This window comes from Elephas maximus, chromosome 7 (assembly GCF_024166365.1).
Source record: "Elephas maximus indicus isolate mEleMax1 chromosome 7, mEleMax1 primary haplotype, whole genome shotgun sequence".
Classification (NCBI taxonomy): domain Eukaryota; kingdom Metazoa; phylum Chordata; class Mammalia; order Proboscidea; family Elephantidae; genus Elephas; species Elephas maximus.
The window spans coordinates 20,453,314-20,479,721 of NC_064825.1; the positions used below are offsets into that span (position 1 = coordinate 20,453,314).

General features: G+C 37.5%; 1 protein-coding gene across 1 annotated transcript in view; it reads right to left on the reverse strand.

Annotated features, from left to right (window-relative positions):
* CNTN5 (contactin 5) overlaps positions 1–26,408 on the reverse strand; it is a 573,072-nt gene that overhangs the window by 106,479 nt on the left and 440,185 nt on the right. The window contains exon 14 of the mRNA XM_049889682.1: positions 4,052–4,172. Coding sequence (XP_049745639.1) covers positions 4,052–4,172 — 121 coding nt within the window. The remainder of the gene's footprint in view (positions 1–4,051; positions 4,173–26,408) is intronic.

The following is a 26,408-nucleotide window of genomic DNA, read 5'->3' on the forward strand; positions in this document are numbered from 1 at the left end:
CTAGTCCTATAGTTATGTTCAAATTTTCTTGTAGTCTCTCATCATTCCCCTACAAGACTGAAAGTTTCTTGTTTGATGTTCCGCACCCCACTTCCAAAGATGTCTCTCACACTAGTGGCCATAGAGCCCCACATAGGGCTAAGACTTTGGCTTCTTTATCTTTCCATTCTAAGTGCTGAGCACAGTACCTAAATATAGAGTAGGTGCTGAATGAATGGGTGAGTGAATACATAAAAAGCAAATTATCAATAAATTCTTGTTGAATTATTTCACTGACAAAGCAATAAAACTTTTAATGGTTTTAGCTTTGCAGTGAAAATTGACCAAATTGGTTGGAAGAAATTAAAGATAAAAAAAAAAATTAAGAAAAAGAACATTTCTTGGAAAAAAAAAATGAGCTGAATTAATTGGAAAGGTTAAAGCAAGTAAGACCGAAAGACAGGTTGAACTCCATGCCAGAAATACAAGTGATGGGTGGCGGTGGTGAGGGGGGTGGGGTGGGGTGGGGTGGGGTGGGGTGGGGTGGGTGGTTAAAAGTAGTTAGGTGTATTTCAGTAAGTTATATTCTGAGGTGAATTCACTCTTTGAAATTCAATTTAATACACATCAGATTAATCACTAAGTTGTAGTTCAGGAAATGAAAATTCTTGTTCAAGTTTAGGAAAGAAGGGAACCGAGAGATTATTGATTCTTCCTGGATTATCCTAAGATTTTCTTGACATACTATTTTGCATTAAAAAGCAGAGCAATAAGAACAAACAAGTTGTATGCAAAACCGAATTTTTGATTGCTCCCTCTGTCTTTGTCCAAAATAGATGGAGCTCATACCTTGGCCCCTAGTTACTCTAGCTTAGCTAAGCCTGTTTTATACTATAAATCATGATGGTTTCCTATGCATGAAATTGCTCTGAGAAATGTATTTCTGACATTAATTTCTGTAAATAAAATAACAAAAAAAATACTCCTTTCTCTGGAGTTTTTTATATTGTGTTTAATACTTCTCATGTTGCTTGGGAGTATCAGTTTTTTAGAAACTGTGAGGTTGCCTGTTAATGGTCTATCTCTTCTTGGACAGCATGACACAGTTCTATCCATCTTTAAAGAGGTTTCCTACAGTATTTTGTAGCCTGAGTTTTTCTATGGTTGCTATATCACACTTGAATAAGTGACTAAAATTGCACACAGATGTCCAGGTGTGGCTTTAATTTTCTTTTATATTTCAGCAAAATAATTTCTTCTAACATATTCATTACTTCTATTATGGTTCTCCAAATTATGCATGGTGCTATTATGATGCTGGTTCACTGAACATTAAATATGTGAGAGCAAGTGGCTTTATGCTTCAGATAATGATTTATGGGAAAATTCAATTTTTGGAGCATGATGATAATGGTGGCATAGAGTGAATAATAGCACTGACATTCGCAGGTAAAACAAAGCAACAGTGGGAACAAGTATTTGAGATAAGAGTAGTCCTTAAAATAGTGAATGGGGAGAGTGGCAGGGAGTATTATTAATCAGAAACACTCGGATTCCAAACAGGCAATGGCAAGGTCATGGGCCAAAAGACCTGAATTTCAATTGAGTGTGCTTGTGAGGGCAGGTGAAGAGCTGAAGGATTTGGTGAGATGTCCCAAATAATTTTATAGACAGCCTTTAATGGGAAAGGAGACAAGTAAATCATAGCTTCCCTCAATCTGGGAGAAAATAGACTTTTTCCCTTAAATTTCCACTGAAACAGAAAAAAAGGGCGTATGAACATATTTCTTCCTATCCTAGTATGTTCCTCATGCTTGACACGGAGCGAAGTGAACTGCTCAGATAATCCAATGGTGGTATTCTACAAGATGGAAGGTGGGACCATCTTTGCTATTCCCATCACACACTTGAATACTGTCCTTTACAGATTTTACCACTGGAATTGGGGCTATCATTAGAAAAGTTCTGTCCAGAAAACCTGGCTTTGGTCCTTTGACTCGTACTATCATAGAAGGCCCTGAGTTTACAAACCCACAAATGAAGGAGTGGGAGAAAGGAGACTAGCAGAGTGTAGCTATCTTGAATTTCATTTTGAAAACCAACATTAAAAACGGCAATCTTCTAGAATCCAAGAGCTGTTAACTTAAAATAAAAAAGATAAGGAAGAAGAAGAACCAGAATCCTTAGTTTAATTTTTAAATCTAAGACCAACCAGGCAGAAGAGGCAAGCTATTTTTGTTAATTTTAGAAAAGTTATGCAAATATATAGTAGAAATTTGGCGACTTGATCAAACTCACTTCAAGCGAAAGCTTGAACTGAATGTTACATGAATATTCACACAATAGCAACCTGTTTGAAATTGCTATTGAGTATATTTCCAAAATTTATGCATTCTATCATCTCCTAGGCATGAAGCCAAAGACTAAAAGAGCAGAACATGAAAAGGCTGAACCTGAATTATGTTCTAAACCCTGTTGAATTTAATTTTACTTACAAAGCAGAATGTTATTTTGCCACTTAAATTTGCCCCTTACAGCCCTGTAAAAATACCTAGTTTCTTGTTATCATCCTCTAAATTGTGTTATTTATTTGGAAAGCTTCAATTTTAGGGGTATAATTCCAAATTACTAGGCAAGTGCTACACAATAAATACACATAATCTAAAACAGACCATAGCAAGGCAAGAAAGTAATTTTCTGTAAATTTGACTACAGCGTGCGGTTTGCAGTTCCATGAGTCTTGTAACTTCAGGAGGCACAAAGGGAATTTTTTAGCTAAATGGAGTATTATGAGAAGAAGTGGACAATACAGATACACATTCTTGATATAAATCTGGAGAAAAGTTCAAATAGCCTTCGGAACAGAAACAAACACAGAAAATATGAACAAGCCGCCACTCATTCCAGATACTCTTTTAAGAACAACATTGTACTGGGACCAATGATGGATGCACTACCAAAAATCAATAAACGTTTGGTGATATATACAACTAAAACAAAGAGGTGATGAAGCTCAGTACATGCTTCATAGTTCCTGCTCGAGATTTTTATAACATGAATGAACTCTTAAAAAATGACACACTCCAGATGGGTAAAAGACCAGTTAATCTAACATAAGAGACCTCGTGTTGGGTTGTGAAATTTTATCTGCAGACTTCATGAAATACTCACGCCACTCAAAATGTACTGTTTAAGATGAAGAAAGGCGAGGGCACTGGGTAGGATTCTGGTAATGTTCTAGTTGTTGCCTTGAATGGTAGTTACATGGTATGTTCTTCTTGGGATTATTCACTGAGTTGTGCAGCTGAACACTTACAATATGTGAAATTTTCTGTATGCCTGTTATACATTAATAAAAAGTAAAAGAAAGCAAAGGACAAAAATGCATGCTAGGGTCTGCATTTCCCATAAGGGGAGATATTGTGCTAAAGGAAACGAGTGCTGTAGTTATTTGCTTAATTCATGTAAGACGTAGGGAATTTGGTGGTGTGGCCCTTAGTCGGAAACCACTTAACTGTTATGTCTCCACAGAGGCTGTGTTGACATTTTCAGACTTAAAAAATCCCTGTCACTTCACAGTCCCAAATGTCGCCATCTCAGGCATGCAGCTTTCCTGTTTTTGGAAGCAGAATTTAGAAGTTAGTGGAGGAAAAAAGTGCCTGGGGGTTCCACTAGCTTTGCATTTAAAAACCGTATATATATATATAAAAAAATATTATATATAAATTATATATATATACACACACACACAAACAAATTTTATCTCTGTAGTCCAAGTGGCTCAACTGTTTAAAATTTCTGCTTGGCATTAAGTTGGTTAAGTATATAGTGTACACTTATTGCTAAAGGTGTTTTGGACCCTGAAGCTGGATTTATAGGTTTTTTTTTTTTTTTTAAGGAGCAGTTTTCCATGTAATCTTTTCAAAGACAAAAGGTTCAGCAAAATGACATATATTGTAAAAATGAAAGTAAAATGCACAGTACTGATAAGCTCAACGTGCATGCATCTAAATTCCTTCGTATGATAATTTATGGTGATTACGTCTTCAGACTGCACTATTAGCATACTCACCCCTAACAAGAAGTTCTGCCTCATCTGACACACTGTCTGCTGTGGTCTGTACCCTGCAGCCATATCTCCCAGCATGCATCAGAAGGATGTTCCTGATCATTAAATCTGCACAGGATGCTTGCTGAAAGAGGGATGAAGTGCCAGTTTAAAATGTTGCAAATCTGCCTAGTTCAAGGTGGTTTAAGGGGGAACTTTGCATATGCAGTCAAAGGGCCCATTTTTGGCCTTACAACTTATATGACAACAATTCAGAAATCAGACATGCCCTATTTTAAGAAACACATGGAAGTTATGTTTTCAACAATGGCTAGTAAAGGGTTTGAACATTTAATATTGCATACAATGATTTCTCAACTAAAATATTTAAGAAATATTTAAATACGCACACACTCATATCTTTCAAAATATAGAAAAAATACTCAGTGAGCAAAAAATTATTGCTTTGCTATTCAGAGACAGACCTATTTTTGTGGCAAGAAAATAGTACTGAAAGGAATTGCAACTTGAGGGAAATTAATTATGAGAGGATAGCAATCAAAAGATTATCTCATGTGGCTTTATTGAATGGTTCCTTTTGTAAATGCACTGTGGGCAACAGAATGAGACAGTGCTTAGGTGAAAGATTGCTGGTCCCACAGCCATATGTCTTTACTTAACAAAGATTTATTCCTCCCACAACCACCACCATCAGGGAGCAGGGTCAGCCTGAATCTTTGTTAATCAATGCAGTTACAAAACACAAAGGAGGCTCAAAACACTTGATTCTTGTTGGGAGCAAGATGATTAGAACATAGTTGAAGAATAACTGCAGTTAAGGAGATCAATAAGTACCAGGGAGAATAGCTTTTAGATTTATCATTCATGGGATCAGTGATGATCCTACACTTTAGAATGACTGGTACAAAGCTTTCATTACTTAATCTTGTCTTTCGTTTACTCTATCAGGAAAGATAGATTTCCTTTATTACGCATATGTGAAGTTCTGGGTTTATAAAATCTCACGAAGTATTTTTTTTTTGGGTAATAAGGGAGCAAAACTCCATTACTGCCTTCAGTTTCTTGCAGTCTAAGAACAATTGAGTGGAATGAGAGCAGACACATGCAGCTTGAAATGGCAGATTCAAAGAGCTCAGAATTCTCGAACAATAGCTGAACACATAAAAGAATATTTAAGGAGAGCTTTTATTTTTGGATAGAATGAAAGCGAGTTACTTTTTTTTTTTTTAAAAAAGAAAATGATGTATTTATCCTTACAGGGCAGTATTTTGATAATTATTTAAGAGTTTAGTTGTTTACCTCTATTTTGAAAGAGATCCAATGAATTATATGAAAATCATGAAAGAAAGCAGGACTAATTTATAGAAATTCTTCAGATTCATTTTTTTCCGTTTTTATAAGGGTGTGAGGAAGTTCATCATGCGTTTTACCTCTCAAGTGATGTGTGTTTCTTTCAATCAATACTTAACTATATACTATATTTTAGACCATTTCATTCTGGTATTTCATTTCTGTTTCCATTCCTTCCTGTTAGTCTCATGAGAGAAATAGCTAAGGGTCTTGAGGTTTTCGTTCATGAAATAATTGTTAAGACGTGGTTTGGTTTATTCATTTACAAGGAAATGCTTCATGGTGAAGACGCATTAAAATGTCATAACAATTACTTCAAGGAATGTGATATTTGTCCAGTGAATGTTTTACACTGCTAATTTCCCTAGGATAAACTGTTATTCTTAAACTCTAACAAAATGCATTTTCTCATCTGCACCAGATTATTTAAGTGCTTACATCTTTCAAACCTGAAAAAAAAATTTAAAACCCTTGAATGTATTATGAGGGGAAAAATCAAACTATAAATATAAGTGGTAATTCAGTTTCAAATCAACATAATTTAATGCTGTAGAAAAGAGCTTCAGCATAGCTGCCATTTTATTTAGTGTGGGCCCACCTTAGGTGTTAATGCCCCTTTCCCCACTGGCTTTCTTAGAATCTGTCTTAATGAGGGGTGGGGGAGGTACTCAAATTAATCAGGCATCAATCTGCACTCATGTGTCCAGGATAGGTACCATGTTAAGACAAAAGTAAAGGAGAGGACCCCCAGAAAACCAGGAAGAATTAAATATTTCTAGAAACAACACCGTCAGAAGTACTCTGCTTGGTATTTTTTATTTGTTTGCCTTGTTTTTTATTTGCTTGTTGTTTTTTCTTAATAACACAACTGTATTTGTGCCGATTATAAATAATTTTTCAGGCTCATGTTCCTGAAAAGGTATTTCATAAAATCACATTCCTGTGACTAAATAACTGATTGTTTAATTTTTCAGATATTTTTCCTTCCAAATAATTTCTTACTTTTTGCCCTGGACAAAAGTCCGCAAACCTTTGTTCTTTCTGTGGAATTAGGGTGAAAGAAAAGCTTTATGGCATGAAGAAGTGACTTCATTACAGCCACATAAAGGTCCAAGGAATTCAGGAGAGTGAAGTATAGATTTTTTCCTATGCTGTCTTTTACTTGGTTCCTGCAATTAATAGTGTGCACTGCCCCATAAGCTAGCCGAAGCTTCACCACCATCTTTCAAGGGCAAAAAACTACAGTCTATTGCATATCTATTAGTATCAAGAATATCCAAAAACTTGAAATCCTTTCATTAGGAGCCTATCCTTTCTTTTTTGGATTATGTCTGCATCATATTTTTAAAATTCGAAATAGGAAAGATTAAAAGTAAAATGATTGGATCGTCAACACTACGCCTAAATTCTCCTTTCAGTAGATTTACTGATCTCTCAAGAGAAGCATTGAGAAGAATCCATGTGGGAGCCCATTATATGTAATCTCAGCCCATAGCATGCAGTTTCTGAGAGAGAACCTCCACAATTTAGTGCACTTTTAATGAAATGGTTACTTACTGCAGATTCTTGCTATCTTAAGCTTAAACCTCATTTTTACTTTTTCACTCTTAGGAATTGCTTTCCCTTTTCTTGTTTTCTTTGACACTCGCTTTATTTTCTGCTGGTTCTTTGCTGCTTTATTTGGCCTTATGAGCAGATTGTGTGACTTGTTGCTTCAAACAAGCTTCCCCCACAACCAATGCTTAGCAAAAAGCCTCAATATCTAAAACAGTACATGTCACACAGCAGGAGCTCCAGAAGTGTTTGCTGAATGAATGAATAAATCAAGAGTCTTTAAGAAAGAGGCTGTGTGTTCATCTTCTGGTAGACGAGCAGCATGGCCATGTCATTTACATTTCTTGGTCACACGGTCTCATCAGGGCAGTTGCCAGATCTCAGTAATTTTCATTTACGACTTTGGAATAAAACAGGAAAATGTCATCTTTCCACCCAAGTTGAGTCCCTTATTAGCTTTCACTTTGAAAAAGTACCCTGCTCACAAGGCCGCCTGTTATGTTCCTAAAAATGGAAGCTTGTATAACTTCGCTGCTGGCTCCTTATTGCCTTTAGGACAAAGTTCATTTTTCTTATTTCAACACAGAAGGCTCTTCAGAGCATGATTCCACCTCCTGAGATGGAATCCTGTGCTTCTACAACACTCACCTCACATTTCCCCACATGTAAGAATACTTCCTATAACTCTAGTCTTTTTTCTGTTGCGGATGTGCTTTCTCCTTTCTTTGCCTGGGAAGCTACTTTTAGGCACAGCTCAAATGCCATCACCTTGGTAAAACCTTTTTGCATTCTCTCTAGGTTCCATTGACTTGGCCACTGTCTGTGCTCCAATTGTGTTTTGCTCTTGCCATTTTTGATTTTTTTTTTCCCCCAAGGTCCCCTGTGGCCTTTCCAAGGCCGAGCTAGTCAATGGTGTAGCAAGGGAACATTAAGTCAAGTAACAAATGAATGAATGGCTTGCTTTTTCCTTCTTTGTGGCTGACAGTGTCCCCACCCCTTTATTTCTCTCTCAAAGAAATTAGAAAGGGGCATAGGAGAAGACTGCCAAGGAAGATACTGAAAAAGAACACTTAAAGAGTACATATTGGCTTTGGAATGACACAGATTTGTGTGAATCACTCTCTCCCACTTATTGGATCTTGAACTTAGGAAAATTAATCAATCTCTCCATTTCTCTCAGAGCTTCAGTGTGATAATGTGAGTAAAGCCTACAGCAATGTGTCTGGTACATACTAAGTGTTTGATAAATATTATCTGTTCAAGGTCAGAATAATTTCACTCTTAGCCAAGAGGAATATTTCTTTAATTGATATTCATTCCCTCAGCGAACTGGATATCAAAGTTTTCCACGGTTATAGTAAGTTTTTTGATAAGTACCTAGCTTTTCTTTTTTAATTTAAAACATATGTCTCTTTCTCACTCCCACTTCCCACTTTCCCTCTTTATGGTGTTTTAGTTTAGTAGAAAACCATTGGGCTAGAATAAGAACACCTGAATTCTAGCTTTGGTTCAGCACCTTCTTAGCCCTGGGACTGTGGGAAAGTCAGTTTATTGGGATAACACCTGTGCTGTCTCTCTCATGGAGTAATACACGAAATCACACAAAAAACAATGTACACACATTGGGGAACACTTCAGAATTGTAAAGTAACCCCTAAAGCATTTTCCAGCAGGATTTAGCATAATGCTGTGCACACAGTAGCACTCTGAGAATGTATGAAGAATCATTTAAACAACGAGATAATTAAAGTTGGGTGTTCTCATAAACAGTGGACTCATGCTGAATGAGCCAGTCAGAAGACTGCCTGTTATGGAAGTTTCTGTGCTTTCATTTAGGGTTTAAGTAGCTTTCTCAAGGGGTTTACATAGAACATCTCCAGTATTCCCAGGCCATGATGAACATACATATAAACCATTCTTCTCTATAAAGCAAAGTAATTTGGCATATAGTTTTGATGACATGAAATTTTTCTTTTAGCCTATCTAACATAAAACTGGGTACCAGCTATGAAAAATGGCTTATTAGATATGGCTAATGTTATTGACATAAAACAATGGATAGTCTAAAGGTTTTCCCAGCAGCAGTAGTTTTTTATACCAGAAGATAACTTGTTTAATGTGTGTATATATGTACATACATATATGCATATATATTATAAAGGATTTTATATATATATATAAAGGATTTTTCAAATATGTTTATTGGAGCCCTGTTGGCACAGAGGTGAAGTGTTTGGCTGCTCACAAAAGGTCAGCAGTTTGAAGCCACTATCCACTCCTTGGAAACCCTATGGGGCAGTTCTACTCTGCTCTGTAGGGTCGCTACGAGTTGGAATTGACTTGACGGCAATGGGTTTGGTTTTGGTTTTGGTTTTATGTTTATTATGGTGAAATATTAAATCATTCGACAATGCATTGGGGACTCAAAAAGGGTATAAATGGCTTTAACATTTCATTAATGGGATCTTGATATTTACTTTCTAACACACATTCTAAAAACATGTTTTTAAGTACTAAGAAAAACACAGAAACAGTTTTAATTGGTGATGTAGATTAAAAAGGAAAAACCAGTTGATGACTTATGGATGAACTCAGTGCGAAGAGGTATTCAAAATGGATCTTTTAGTACTATAGGCACAAAATAGTGAATTCATGGGTTCAGTCCACAAGCTTGGTAAAAATGAAGACTGGGCATTATAAAGCAGCTCAAAGCAAAAATATACAGGACCAATTACAAGTGAATTTTAGTTTAGAACCTTTCTAGACCTCTCTCTATGTGTGTCTTTGTTTGTATCCCTTTTTGCTATAATAAAGCTGTAATCATAAGTATAGTACTTTCTGTGAATTCTGTGTTGTTCCAGTGAATTTTCAAAACTGAAGGTCAAAAATGAGTGGGGCTGGGAACACCTGGGCTTCCTGCTGGCATTCTGAGGTGCTAGTAGGATAACCCCAGATTTGAAGCCAGCAAGTCAGAAGCGACGGCAGCCCTGAGGACTCCCAAGCTTGCAGCTAACATCACTGCATGGGTAGTTGGTGTCAGGACTGAACAAAGAAATGAAAAAGTGAAGATTTTCATTTATGGGGATTTGTTGTATCCTCATAATTGGTGTCAGAAAAAGTGGATATTTGATGATAGTTATGTACTCAGCTGTGCTAAGCTCTGGATATATGGATACAGACCCTGTACTCAAGGAGTATCCAGTCTAATGCAGCTTCAATGGAAGAAACATAGGAAGGGAGTGTGGAGTAGTTTTCCGCAAACCTGTATCTGGGCTTTGCTGGATGAGATGTGAAGGTGAGAGATGGCCCACTATCTCATAGTATAATACTTAGAATAGGTCCAGAGCAAGATTTTTTTTTTCTATTTTTGTGTGCATATAGTTTTAGCAATCATTCCATAAGCATTTCCTAAATTTACATTTTTAATATAGCTTTCAAACCAGTTCTTTATATCCTGTTTGTCATTCTTCTTTGTCTCTCACCCTAACCCATCTGACATGCCACTGCTAGATTAGTCCTCCTTTAAAGATGACTTTATTTACCATCTCAAAAGGCTTCACTAACTCCCCATTGATTATAGGATAGTCCAACATCTTAATCTTGAATTCAAGGCGGAAATCAACCTAACTTGGATCTCACTATAGTAGAAAATGTACTCTCTGAGGAGCCCTAGTAGTGCAATGGTTAAGTTCTTGGCTATTAACCAAAAGGTTGGTGGTTCAAGCCCACTAGACGATCCCTGCGAGAAATGACCTCGCCATCTGCTTCTGTAATCAATGTAGCCTAGGAAAACTTATGGAGGAATTTTACTCTTTTAGGGTTGCTGTCAGAATTGACTCTATGGCACACAGCAACAAAAACATACCATTCATAAAGCAGTTCCCCAGTTTAGAATGACCTGTCCGGGTCTCCAAATCCTATTTTATATGTTAAGACTTTGTTCAAGCTTTATCTGCTTCAGAAAGGTCTCACTGTCGACCAGGACAGGTTCACTAATTTGCAGGCCTAAGTGCAAAATGAAAATGTACAGCCCCTTTTCCAAAAATTGTGAAGGATTTAAAAATGGCATGGTAGAGGATCATACCAGGCATGAGACTCTCCTGTGCAGGGACCTTTTAACTGCAAGGGTCACACAACCTGGAAGTTGTTGGCCCTGCTGACCCCTTCAGTTCACAGTGGTAGCACATTTGCATTCCTAAATATTTATTGCTCATGATAGGCAATGGTATTCTTTGAAATAAACAAAAAGGAGTTGGCATGCATCTTTTTGTAAATTGTAAAACACCTATCCTACCCTACCTTAATATCTGTACCTTCTTTTTCATGCTTTATTGACTTGCAGGCTTTATATCAATGGATGTTGGCATGAAAAAAATAGAAATAGAATAGATTGCACATTCTTAAGACTTGTGCTAAAAAAAACTTTGCTTTATACTGAATGTTTGGTATAGGTCTACCTAGACATTTTTTTTAGACATTAGCATATTTATGTGTTATTGTTTCCAAATATTCTTTCTGCTTTATTCATGCATCTCCAATGCAAACGCAAAGCTTGCTGAATTACTTTTGTCAGCTTCAATCTTTTTATTTTATACTTGGTTTGTTGGTGAAAAATGAAGGGGATAACTCCTTACATTTTGAAGAATGGAGTTGGGAGTCCTAGAGCAGAAAGGGACCATAGAGGGAGCTTCAACTTATTTAGAAGTTGGCATTTTTGTAAGTAAAATGGCAGATCAATTTTCATTAAGAGAATTCTAGACAAAAATGGCATTTAAAATCACATCTTTAATGTTATGAGAAAATCCTCTCCAGTCTTTGTATGATAGATCAGCTTTCTCACAGAATATCTTCAGTCATAATATTTTATAATCTGAATAACACCTGGTCCATAGGTTGGCTCAATGAGGCAACACTGACAAGTAAGAAGATATTAACAATAGTGACAGACAAGCATTTTTCTTTAGAGCAATGATGTCTAGTAATAGAATACCTTACTATCTTTCAGATAAGCCTATGCTTCTTCAATTACCTTTCACTGAAGATACATAAAGATGATAGAACTAGTCACAAAATTTTGTTCATTCATGCATTAGTTTGTACTTTATAAACAACTCGTAATGATGTTACTACCAGGAAAGCTTTGAAATAACAACATTTTACAGGAAGCTACACATTTTCTCTTAGGGGAATTCTGATCACATGTACAAACCATTACAGAATTGTTCACTCATTCATCTACCAAGCATTTAATTATATTGTCTGTTTGTGTAGATATGAAATGGAAAATATTTGGTGCCCTTGAAGCTACGACCTGCTCCTTTACTTCTAGCAAACCTGGCTCAGTTATGTCCCAAGTTATGGATTCTTCTCAACCTTGTGGCTCAATTGACTGGATTTGGTACAAGAGATAAAATCTACCTATCCTAAGTGACCCACACATGCTACTAGATATTGAAAATACAATTCATGGCTTTGAACACGCAATGCAATATGAGAGGTAGACAACTTGTTACAATTCAATGTGATGAGTGTTATAGTGGACAATAGCACAAAAATCATGAAAGAAAAACATTAATTTTAGTATGGGAAGAGAGATAACAAATCATCTGGCCTACCCTATTCCTGTAAACCAAAAATTCGTTATTATCGAGTGAATTCTGATTCATAGCAACCCTAAGCGACCCTATTGGACAAAACAGAAGTGCCCCATAGGGTTTCCAAGGAGTGGCTGATGGATTCAAATTGCCGACCTTTTGGTTAGCAGCCAAACACTTAACCACTGTGCCACCAGGGCTCTCCTTTTCCTGTAGCAGTTGAGAAAACTGATGGTTAAAGAGTTTTGTGACTTGTCCAAGGGCAAATTAAGTGTGATGGCAAGAGTATAGTCTCGGGCAATTGAGTCTTCATCAAGTGTTCTTTCTAGTCTACTGTACTGCCTATGAAACCACTCTTTATTCTGCTTCAACATGTAGGTGATTCAATTTACTAACACCTGTTAAGACACACTTTGGCAAGTGTATGAAAAGAAAATAGTTTCATTTGTATAGTAAACAATTTGATAATGGTTATAGAACTTTTCGAAGAATGAGAATTCCAGAACACTTAATTGTGCTCATGAGAAGTCTGTACATAAACCAAGAGGCAGTCATTTGAACAGAATATTGGGATACTGTGTGGTTTAAAATTAGGAAAGGTGTGCATCAGGGTTGTGTTCTTTCACCATGCTTATTCAAACTGTACGCTGAGCAAATAATCTGAGAAGCCAGACTATGTGAAGAAGAATGTGGCATCAGAAATGGATGAAGACTCATTAATGACCTGTGATATGCAGATGGTACAACCTTGCTTGCTGAGAGCTAAGAGGAATTGAAGCACTTACCGAGGAAGATCAAAGACTACAGCCTTCAGTATGGATTACACCTCAACTTGAAAAGAGAAAAAAATCCTCACAATTGGATCGATGAGCAATATCGTGATAATTGGAGACAATATTGAAGTTGTCAAGGATATCATTTTACTTGGATCCACAATCAACGCCCATGGAAGCAGCAGTCAAGAATTCAAATGACTTATTGCACTGGGCAGATCTGCTGCAAACGACCTCTTTAACGTGTTAAAAAGCAAAGATGTCACTTGAAGGACTAAGGTGCACCTGACCCAAGCTATGGTATTTTCAGTCACCTTATATGCATGCAAAAGTTGGACAATAAATAAGGAAGACTGAAGAAGAATTAATGTCTTTGAATTATGGTATTGGTGAAGAATAATGACTATATAGGGACTGCCAGAAGAATGAACAAATCTGTCTTGGAGAAGTATGGCCAGAATGCTCCTTAGAAGCAAGGCTGGCTAGACTTCATCTCACACACTTTGAACATGGTATTGGGTGGGACCAGTCCCTGGAGAATGACATCATGCTTGGTAAATTAGAAGGTCAGCAAAAGAGAGGAAGACCCTCATCAAAATTGATGAACACAGTGGCTGCAAGAATGGGCTCAAACATAGCAACCATTGTGAGGAAGGCTCATGACCAGGCAGTGTTCTGTTCTGTTGTACATAGGGTTGCTATGAGTTGGAACTGACCTGACAGCGCCTAACAAACAAAAATAAAACTTTTATTAGAAATTAGTTCTCTAAATAAGCCATATGATTATTTTGAGAGTTCATATTTTTATTACTGCTATTCATCAGCCTCGTCTAGACATAAGGAGCTGCATCTCCCTTTGAGATGCCAGAATCACCCTTCTGATAGCACACAGGACTCATAAACTACATTTGCTTATGCTATAAGTTACCTTTTCTATGGCTGTTTGTCCAGTTTAGGAAAATTCTCATTTTATTTTCCACCATATGAACCATATATGATCCATGATTGGATCATGCCCTCATTTAGCCATGTGCAAGTTAAAGTGACAGCTTTTGTTGAAGCACAGTTGGCCAAGTTTGCCTTCCTTATCTAAGTGTGTAAATTAGATGAACTAATATTTTAGTGGTGTATCAATGTTTCTGTTACCTCTTTTCTAGGCTTCTCTATTTCCAATTAATCTTTTAAAGTTAATATTGATTTGTTATACCATTATATACTGGCTTTTAGGATAAATGGAATTTTATTATACTACTATTTTTTTTATATTGTGGAATTGTCAGTAACTTCTGTACCCAAATCTAGTCTCATCTTGGCTATGTGGAAAAGTACTTAGACAACTGCCTGTATGATTTCTAAATCTTTTGCTGCAATCAGTGGAGCCCAGCCAGGAAGAATATAGCAGTTCTCATCTCATTCATCAGGTAGAACTAGTATTGAACTGGTATTGTTATAAATCCAAAGTCTTGGGAATATAGACTATTCTGTGTTTCATTGATTTTTGTATGAACCTCTAAGGATAAATCTGGAGTGAAGAAATTTGTTTCTGTGCCTCCTTTATTTTCTTAGGTCTCATGGATCCAGGAAATTTCTCTATCACCCTGGGTCTCTGGCACTGTGTGAGAGAGAGGTTAATGCTGAATCCTAGAGAACTAGAAGGGCCCCACTTGCTCTGATCTCCTACATCCATTTTTTTCCTTCCCGTCATTGGTTAATGACCCAATTTGCATATGATCTTGCCTATTATTCTTTCCAGAGCATTTATTCTGACCCTGCCCTGTGATCTCCAATCACTCTCTAGAAGACAATGCTTGACAGTAATTGAAATGCATCTTCAGTCCTTCATATGAATTCAATTTAATATCTTTAGGTTCTTTTCATTTCTGCCTTGATGGCATTTACTCTGCTTTCCTATTGGTTATTTTCTCCCCCTTCCAGCAAAGTGATTAATTATTGCACTGTGGGGTATTAAAATTTGTCCCAAGAGGCAATGGTGAGATATACTCTATTTTATCATGTCTAAACCTGACACTATACTATAACAAATCTCTCTCAATTTGCTTTACACTACATTGGTAGCTATGCTTTAGGGTGACACTACTTGTATGTAATATTGCTCAAATAACCTATTATACTCATTGCCGTTGAGTTGATTCTGACTCATAGCGACCCTATAGGACAGAGTAGAACTGCCCCATAGAGTTTCCAAGGAGCAGCTGGTGGATTTGAACTGCTGACCTTTTGGTTAGCAGCAGGCCCCTTAACCACTGCACTACCAGGGCTCCAAATAATCTATTAGGCCTAAGATTTAGCTGTTTGTTCATTGTGATAGATTAAGGATGTTAATTATAACACATATTTTGTTAATTGTTCAGTTGAGAAGTGGAGTTTAGTTTTTACCCCTTGAATTTGAACTGACCTTGGTGACTTTTTGACTGATAGAATATTGCAGAAGTGGTGCTCTGAAAATTCTTTGGCTAGGTCCTAAAAAGACTTGCAATCTCTTCCTAGATCCCTTGGAAGAAGCTATCTGTCATGTAAAAAGTTGGACTATCTTGAGGCTGCCATGTTGTGGAAAAGGTCAAACTAGCTATGTGGTGAGAATGCATGAAGAAATAGAAAAGGCATGGTATCCGCAGTTATTTTAACCCTTCTAGCCCATATTCAAGAAACCCTGGTGGTGTAGTAGTTAAGTGCTACAGCTGCTTACCAAAAGGTTGGCAGTTTGCATCTACCAGGTGCTCCTTGGAAACTCTATGGGGCAGTTCTACTCTGCCCCATAGGGTTGTGATGAGTTGAAATTGACTCGACGGCAATGGGGTGGTGAGCCCATATTCAAGATGTTACCTTAAGGACTAAGTGTGCCTGACCCGAGCCATGGTATTTTCAATCACCTCATGGGCATGTGAAAGCTGGACAATGACTAAGGAAGACTGAAGAATTGATGTCTTTGAATTATGATACTGGTGAAGAATATTAAATATACCATGGACTGCCAGAAGAATGAACAAGTCCATCTTGAGAGTACAGCCAGAACGCTCCTTGGAAGCAAGGATGGTGAGACTTTGTCTCATGTACTTTGGACATGTTATCAGCGGGGATCAGTCGCTGGGGAAGGACATCATCCTTGATAAAGTAGAGGGTCAGCAAAAAGGAAGAAGATCATCAATGAGATGGATTGACACAGTGGCTGCAACAATGGTCTCAAACAGCAACAATTGTGTAGATGGTGCCGGACCAGGTAATGTTTCATTCTGTTGTCCATAGGGTTGCTATGAGTTGGCACTGATTTGACAGCACGTGACAACAACAACAAGCCTAGATTCCGGACATGTGAGTAAAGGAACCACTTTGGGCATTCTAACCCCAAGAGAAACAACATGGAGTAGAATCAGTGAATCCATCCAAAAGCCAGAACTGAGGTTTGAGACATACAGCATCCACTGAGCCATTCCAGCTATTTGGCTACCCCAGCTAAAGCCTTAGTCATTGTGGAACAGATTCAAATTGACCTTGCTTTTTCAACTGTCCTTTCTATGACCTGCCTATTTCTTGACTCACGAAATTGTGAGCAGGTTAAAATGACTGGAGTTTTAGATTACTAAGTTTTGGGATTGCTTGTTACACAGCAGTGAATAACTGTAAAATAATTTGGTAACTGAAGTGGGGTGCTGCCATAGCTAAAGCCCATACATGTGTCATTGGCTTTGGGGGTAGATGTGCAAAAGCTGGAAGGGCAATGGGGACATTGTTAGTGAAATCTGAAAGGGCCTCAAGAAGGCTGCTGATAAAGGTATGAAGGACACTGAGGAAATTGTTACCGGAAGCTGGAGAAAAATTGCTCCTGTATGTAGTGTCAGCAAGTTTGGCAACATTGCTGCCGGGAATACTGTGGACAACACATTATCCACAGGGAACAAACTATGCATTTGGCTAAGGAGATTTCCAGGAAGAAGGTTAAAAGGGCTGACTGGTTTCTTTAGCTGGGTGTAACAAAGTATGGATAGAGAGAGATGACATAAAAAATTGCGCATTTCTCAAGCAGGATACAGAGGAAATATAAAGCAGCTGGAACTCACTAGATTTAAAATCAAAACTTTTTCTCATCTCCAGTCTCTCCAAACGGCAAAGAACAATCAAAATAAAAGATGACCTCCCATTAAAAAAAGCAAACCCATTACCATTACATAAATTTCGACTCATAGTGACCCTTTAGGACAGAGTAGAACTGCCCCATAGGGTTTTCTAGGCTGTAATGTTTATGGAAGCAGACTGAAACATCTTTCGCCCCTGGAGTGCTGGTGCTTCAAACCACCGGCCTTTCGGTTAGCAGCCAGGCGCTGAATCACTGCACCAGCAGGGCTTCTCTAAGAAATGGCCTCAACAAACATCAAATCCAGTGTGTCAAATAAAAGACGTCCTCAAGATCTCAGGTGTGTAAGTCCCCTTGTTTACAATTCCAAATCTTAAGGGCATTTCCCCACAGCATCCTGAACCTCAGTCCAAGATAGGTAAGGACACTGAGAAACTGCTAATGGAGGCTGGAAAAACAGTGAGGAGATTGTAATTGGAGGCTGGAGAAAGGAATCCTGAGTTGTGAACCTGCAGAAAAATTAGCAAAACTGTTGCCTGTGGCCATGTGGAAGATAGGGATATGATGAAATTATGGATCTGACTGAAGAAATTTGTATGTAGAATGCTGAAGATTGACTCACCTCTTTTAGTTGGCTGTGATAAAGTATGGGGGAGCATTAGAAGCTAAAAAAGGATCTATTCATTTTTAGGAAGGATTTATAGGAAATGCTTCTAACCCAGTACTTGATGGGTTGAAAAATAGTTTCTAATTTTACATTCTTGACTATTGGGTAAATATCACTAAAGATATTTTAAACTACATTCTACATTTTTACCTTGTATCAACCCTGCTTGCGCTTGATTCTTGTAAATAAAAATGATACTTGGTTCACAGCTGTATCCAGTGCCTAGCGCAGTGTCTTGCACATAGAAGCTTCTTAATATATATGAGAGAATAAAATTTTCTATGGAATAAACATATTGACAGACATTTTAAAAGAGAAAAATAAACTGAAATGGTGGAGAAACTTTTTATATCTACACTTTTTTGCAAAAACATAACATTCTTAATAGAACAATTAATTTTAGATCAGCAATTCTACAGATATATTTGCCAGTTAATAAAGATCTGCCTGTTTCAAATTTTTTCCTCAAAATTTAAGTTTATGATGTAATCATTTTATTTGCAATATTGGTAAATATTTTAAAGAGCACAATCTTGAACAAGTAGCTGTGTTATTTCAACTATGTATTATTTGACCAAATACTGAATGTTCATTCACTAAGCCTAATTTGAAAGTTACTAATGCTGGGGACGAAGTGCTTAAGAGCTCAGGCTGCTAACCAAAAGGTCAGCAGTTCGAATCCACCAGCTGCTTCTTGGAAACGCTATGGGGCAGTTCTGCTCTGTCCTATGGGGGCGCTAGAAGTCAGAATCGACTCGACAGCACACAACAAAAACAAAAACAATGCCTAAGAATAGGTTTCTGCATTAAAAAAGCACATCGCTGCCAAAGAAGGAACTTGGAGTCACTGCATCAATTTTAACACTGTCTTTCACAATCAGGAATATGCTTATCAACATCAAAAATACTTGGAATTCAATCCCATCAATACCAAAAAAGACCAACTATATTCAAACTACTGCTTAGAATGTGGACTACAACAGAAATCTTCCAATGAAGAGTCAAACAGAGGAAGAACAATTCAGTTAAAAGAAAAGGTCAAAATGGATAAATGTGTCAAACAAAAGCCAACTATAAAAAGTTCAAGGTCAAACTGTCACATTCAAATGGCATTTTGAAAGCGAGGTAAAAATACTTTGCCACAGAAAACTCATTTTTAATAACAAGTTACTCTGATTGAGATTGAAAGTTATCAATGAGGCCATATTCTGCTATGTTTCCTTAATGTTCTGTAACTATATAATACAGCTTCCGCTTTACAAGGAGCCATATTCACTGCTTTCAGCTGCAGTTATTGAAAAATGCTTTTAGGATTATCTTTATAAGAATTCATATACTAATATGATTTCTTTGCTTGTTGTTGTTGTTGCTAGTTGCCATCAAGGAGACTGCAACTCATGGAGACCCCATATAACTCCTTCATAGGGTTTTCAAGGCTGTGACCTTTCAGAAGTAGATTGCCAGGCTTGTCTTCTGAGGCACCTCTGAGTGAATTTGAACTGCTAACCTTTCAGCTAGTAGTCAAGCATTTGCCATGTGAACCACCCAAGGACCCCTTACAAGACTTTTTTTTTTAAATTGCAGTGTTGTTTATAATAGGCAAAATTAGAAATAGCTGGAAATTAAGTGTCCAATAATATGGGCTTGTTAAGAAAATCGACCCAATGCAATATCAAATAGTCATTAAAAACCAACTTGTTAAATAACATTTTCTGACTTAGGGAAAGAGTTATGACACATGTTTAGCGAAACAAGCAGAAGATAAAATGATGCATATGATAAGATGCTAAGGTTCTTTGTTGTTGTTGTTAGGTGCCGTTGAGTCAGTCCCGACTCATAGCTACCCTCTGTAAAACAAATGAAACACTGCCCGGTCCTGTGCCAGCCTCACAATCGTTGTGACATTTGAGCCCATTGTTGTAGCCACTGTGTCAATCCATCTCATTGAGGGTCTTCCTCTTTTTCCCTGACCCTCTACTTTACCAAGCGTGATGTTCTTCACCAGGAACTAGTCCCTCCTGACAACATGTCCAAAGTACGTGAGACAGTCATCCTCGCTTCTAAGGAGCATTCTGGCTGTACTTCTTTTTTTTTTTGTTCTCAAATCTGTTTATTATAGTTATTATTATAATTATATTATTTCATCTTGGATGAAGGCTTGCAGACCAAATTAGTTTCTCGTTAAACAATTAATACACATGTGGCTTTGTTACATTGGTTACCAACCCCACAACATGTCAACACTCTCCCATTCCCAACCTTGGGTTCCCCATTACCAGCTTTCCTGTCCCCTTCTGCCTTCTTGTCCTTGCCCCTGGGCTGGTGTGCCCCTTAAGTCTGTTTTGTTTTATGGGCTCTTACAAGACTTTTTACAGTTGCATGTCATTTGACAGCAACACCAATGATCATATATACAATTATATTTAGTCCTAAGATTTCAGATTTATGGGGCTTGAATGTCTCGTTATACGTGAAACTTTGGAATGCTAATCCCTTACCCAGGGACAAGCTTATTGCAGCTTTTGAAAGAAAGTCTTTATTTATCTTCAGAGGATTATTTTCTCATTCACCAAGATTCTACATATACAAAAATAGTATTAGTCATAGGAAAAATGCTGCATTGAAAATCTTAGAAATTTAACTCCAGGAACATTAAACCCAATGCTAAGGACATCATGAGACTGAAACATCTTCCGTCAATCAAGCAGGTATGCAATATTTAAGAGAGAAAAATGTGATTTTGCAGCTATCAGTGTTCCTCCCTGAACAATAGTTAGTGTTTACCAAAAATATACTCTGAAATAATTTTACAAGATCCCATATCTGGAGAATTAATTGTTTAGGTTTTTGCTTTGTAATATAAACTTAAAAAAATACAATTTTGGAGACAGGATCATTAGGAGTTATCTACTCTAACCTCTTCACATGGAAGATGAGGATCAAAGAGATGCCATGACTTATCCAAGGTCGTGCAGCTAACTAGGGACAAAGCTGGGCTTAGGCCAATGATTCTTTCCTCCCTGTCTAGTAATTTTTTACTATACAATGCACAAAAGTGTGCTTTGATTTACATAATTTCTGGAAGAAATTTTGGCAGCATCTATTTAAATTAAAGCATTTGATTCTTTGGCCCTGCAAACCATTCCTGGTAATCTCATAGAAAGAAAAGTATTAACTCATAAGGAGACAGAAGTTTAAGGATGTTTTGTATAATATTGTCCATAAATGGTTAAAATCAGGAAACAAAGTTAATATTCACTGTGACGGTTAAGGTTGTGAGTCAACTTGGGTGAGCCATGATTCTCAGTGGTTTGGTAGTTACGACGCAGTTTGGTAGCTGTGTAATAATGTAATCACTGCCATGATGAGATCTGTTATGAGCAGCCAATCAGTTCAAAAGGAGCTTCCTTTGGGTGGTGTGGACTGCATCCAATATAGATGAACTTTCTGGTAAAGCTCGTTGGCTCTAACTCGCTCTGGATCCTGTAGCTGGTGACCTTAAGTATAACAAAATAAAACATTGCCTAGTTCTGTGCTATCCTTACAATCCTTGGTATGTTTGAGCCTGTTGTGTCAACTCATCTCCTAGGGTTTCCCTTATTTTCACTGACCCTCTAATATACCTTTTGTTGTTGTTGTTAGGTGTCACCGAGTCGGTTCTGATTCCTAGTGACCCTATGTACCACAGAACGAAACACTGCCTAGTCCTGTGCCATGCTTGCAATCATTGTTATGCTTGAGCTCATTGTTGCAGCCACTGTGACAACCCATCTCACTGAGGGTCTTCCTCTTTTTCACTGACTCTGTACTTTACCAAGCATGATGTCCTTCTCCAGGGGCTGATCCCTCCTGACAACTGCCTAAAATATGTAAGACGCAGTCTCGCCACCCTTGCTTCTAAGGAGCATTCTGGTTGTGCTTCTTCCAACACAGGTTTGTTCGCTCTTTTGGCAGTCCATGGTATATTCAATATTCTTTTCCAACACCACAATTCAAAGGCGTTAATTCTTTTGTGGTCTTCCTTATTCATTGTCCAGCTTTTGCATGCATATGATACAGTTGAAAATATCATGGCTTAGGTCAGGTGCACCTTTGTCTTCAAGGTGACATCTTTGCTTTTCAACACTTTAAAGAGGTCCTTTGCAGCAGACTTGCCCAATGCAATGCGTCTTTTCATTTCTTGAGTGCTGGCTAAATCTTTTCCAAAGTAGACTGCCAGGTCCTTCTACCTAGTCTGTCTTAGTCTGGAAGCTCAGCTGAAACCTCCCCGCCATGGGTGACCCTGACGGTATCTGAACACCAGTGCCATAGCTTCCAGCATCGCAGCAACATGCAAACCCCCACAGCACGGCAAACTGACAGACATGTGGAGGAATACACCTTTTAGTATTGTTTGAAGGATATAAAATAGGCATGCATTACTTATATAATTAGAAAAGAATAACAAAACAACAACAAAAAGCCACCATTTCCCATCGAGTCGATTCCAACTCAGAGTGACCCTATAGGTCAGAGTAGAACTGCCCCATAGGGATTCCAAGGAGTGGCTGATGGATTTGAACTGCAGACCTTTTAGTTAGCAGCCAGATGCTTAACCACTGAGCAACCAGGGCTCCAGAAAAGAGTACATCTAACTTAATTGTGGTGAAAAAAGGAAGAACTTACTTTGATTTAGGGCTGAAAGATACAGTTGCCATGGTGAAGCACCAAGCTCAGTGTTTATCATCGACAGAACATATTATAAACTTATCAGTTTCTGTGGCTAAAACAATCAATGCCTGATAAGCAGTTTTTTCTATACTGTCCAAGCGAAGCCTTTATGTTTATAACTGGTGTTAGGTGCTGTTGAACTGGTTCCGACTCATAGCGACCCTATGTACAACAGAACGAAGCACTGCCTGGTTCTGCTCTATCCTTATAATCATTGCTATGTTTGAGTCCACTGTTGCAGCCACTGTGTTAATTCATTTTGTTGAGGGTCTTCCTCTTTTTCACTGGCCCCTCTACTTTACAAGTATGATGTCCTTCTCCAGTGAGTAGCCCCTCTTGATAACATGTCCAAACTACGTAAGACAAAGTCTCATCATGCTCCCTTCTAAGGAGCATTCTGTCTATACTTCTTCCAAGACAGATTTGTTCATTCTTCTGGAAGTCCATGGTATATTCAATATTCTTTGCAAACACCATAATTCAAAGGTATCAACTCTTCTTCAATCTTCCTTATTCATTGTCCATCTTTTGCATGTATATTAGGTGACTGAAAATACCTTGGCTTGGGTCAGGCTCACTGTAGTCCTCAAAGTGACATCGTTGCTTTTTAACACTTTTTAAAGAGGTCTTTTGCAGCAGATTTGCCCAATGCAATAAGTCGTTTGAGCTCTTGACTGCTGCTTTCATTGGCATTGATTGTGAAAATGAAATTTTTAACGACTTCAGTATTTTCTCCATTTATCACGGTGTTGCTTATTGGTTCAGTTGTGAGGATTTTTGTTTTCTTTCCATTGAGGTGTATTCTGTAGTTGAATGATGTATGCTTTGATCTTCATCAGTAAGTGCTTCCAGTCCTCTTCACTCTCAGCAAGCAAGGTTGTATCATCTGTACATCCCAGGTTGTAAATGAGTCTTCCTCCAATTTTGATGCCAAATTCTTCTTCATATGGTCCAGTTTCTCAGATTATTTGCTCTGCACACTGTTTGAATAAGTATGGTGAAAGGATACAACTCTGACACACTCCCTTCCTGAATTTAAACCATGCAGTATATCCTTGTTCTGTTCAAACAACTGTGTCTTGGTCTATGCACAGGGTCTGCATGAGCACAATCAAGTGTTTTGGAATTCCCATTCTTCACAATGTTATCCATAATTTGTTACGATCCACACAGTAGAATGCCTTTCATAGTCAATAAAACACAGGTAAACATCTTTCTAGTATTCTCTGATTTCAGTCAAGATCTGTCTGGCATTAGCAGTGGTATCCCTCGTTCCACATTCTCTTCTGAATCTGGTTTGGCTTTCTGGCAGTTCCATGTCAATGTACTGCTGCAACTGTTTTTGAATTATCTTCAGTAAAATTTTACTTGAGTGTGATATTAATGATATTGTTCCATAATTTCTGCCTTCTGTTGGATCACTTTTCTTTGGCATAGGCACGTATATGCATCTCTTCCAGTTGGTTGGCCACATAGCTGTCTTCCAACTTTCTTGGCATAGATGAGTGAGTGCATTCAGTGGTGCATCCATTTCTGGAAACATCTCAACAGGTATTCTGTCAATTTCTGGAGCCTTGTTTTTTGCCAATGCCTTCAGTGCAGGTTGGACCTCTTCCTTCAATACCATTGATTCTCGATCATACACTACCTCCTGAAATAAATAGTGACCAGTTCTTTTTGGTACAGTGAGTCTGTATGTTTCCTTCCATTTTTTCATGCTTCCTGTGTCATTCAATATTTTGCCCAAAGAAGCCTTCAATATTGCAACTTGAGGCTTGAATTTTTCCTTCAGTTTTTTCAACTTGAGAAATGGTGAGGATATTCTTCCTTTTCAGTTTTCCTACTCCAGGTCTTTGTGTATTTCATTATAATACTTTATTATCTTCTCAAGCTGCCCTGTGAAATCTTCTGATCAACTCTTTTAGTTCATAATTTCTTCCATTTGCTTATCTACTCTATGCTCAAGAGCAAGTTTCAGAGTCTCTTCTGACATCCATTTTGTTCATTTCTTTCTTTCCTCTCTTTTTAATGATCTTTTGCTTTCTTCATGTATTATGTCCTTGATGTCATCCCACAACTCATCTGGTCTTTAGTCATTAGTGTTCAATGCATCAAGCTATTCTTGAGATGGTCTCTAAATTCAGGTGGGATATACTGAAGGTCATACTTTGGCTCTCATGGACTTCTTTTAACTTTCTTTAGTTTCCACTTGAACTTGTATATGAGCAGTTCATGGTTTGTTCCATAGTCGGCCCCTGGTCTTGTTCCGATTGATAAAATTGAGCTTCTCCATCATCTCTTTCCATAGATACAGTCAATGTGATTCCTGTGTATTCCACCTGATGAGGTTCATGTGTATAGTCACCATTTCTATTGGTGAAACAATGTATTTTCAATGGATAGGCCATTAGTCTTGCAAAATTCTATTGTGCGATCTCCATTGTTGTTTCTATCAACATGACCATATTTTCCAACTACTGACCCTTCTTCGTTTCCAGCTTTTGCGTTTCAATCACCAGCAATTAGCAAGGCATCTTGCTTGCATGTTTGATCAATTTCAGACCACTGAAGTTGGTAAAGATGTTCAATTTCTTCATCTTTGGCCTTAGTGGTTGGTGTGTAAACTTGAGTAATAGTCGTATTAACTGGTCTTCCATGTAAATGTGTGGATATTATTCTATCACAACAACATTGTACTTTAGGATAGATCTTGAAATGTTCTTTTTGACAATGAATGTGATGTTTATAACTATACAGGTGTATTTAGAACTTAGTTTCTTTATGATTCTTCCTCTTTGACTTAAAAGTTTCGTGAGGCATTTGTTAAATGAGTCTTCCTATTTCATTTTGCTGAATATTAGGCTGTTCTAGTCCCAGAGATCTATGTTAACAATCTAAAGTTTCATTCTGTTGCACTTCACTTGACATTGTCCTTCACGTATTCTTTTAAAGTCTCTTTGCAAGGGCCCTATTTTAATCTTGAGGAAGTTGCTACAATGTTCTTTTGCTATTATCCATTCTCCAAACCTGTTCAGACCAGGAGAGTTGTGTAAATGCTGGCAACTGCATTCCAAAACCTTAAAGTTAGTGTGCTACCTTGTTTTAACATTAAGAACTACCAGTTCATAACACTGATAACATAATAATCATGAAACTTACAATGCTTTATGGGACCTAATGGCTAGCCAATAATTTCTAGACACATAAAATATGACATATTACAACTGCTATATCTCTGTCTTATAAAGCACGTTGCACAATATTTTGCCTACCTAGATATATTTAGTCATATTTCTTTAAATTTATCTTGGCTAAACATAGGATTTCCTAATGCAGACCAATGTGAATCTATATTTTAATTATCTTTAGGTATATCAAGCCACACAGTTGAGTTTACTTTTCAATTTCATGTACTGAGAGTGCAATAATTAATATATAGAAATTCTTGGAGGATTTTCTGAAGGACTTTGTGGTGTCATGGTATTCCTTGATGTCACCAGTTAATAATATGCCTCGTGGAAAACTAATTTTCTACCATTGGGTTCACAGATGAAACCTTCATATTTGAATCCAAAAACTTCAACAAAAGTACCTAATGTGAACTGTAATCATTATAACCTTT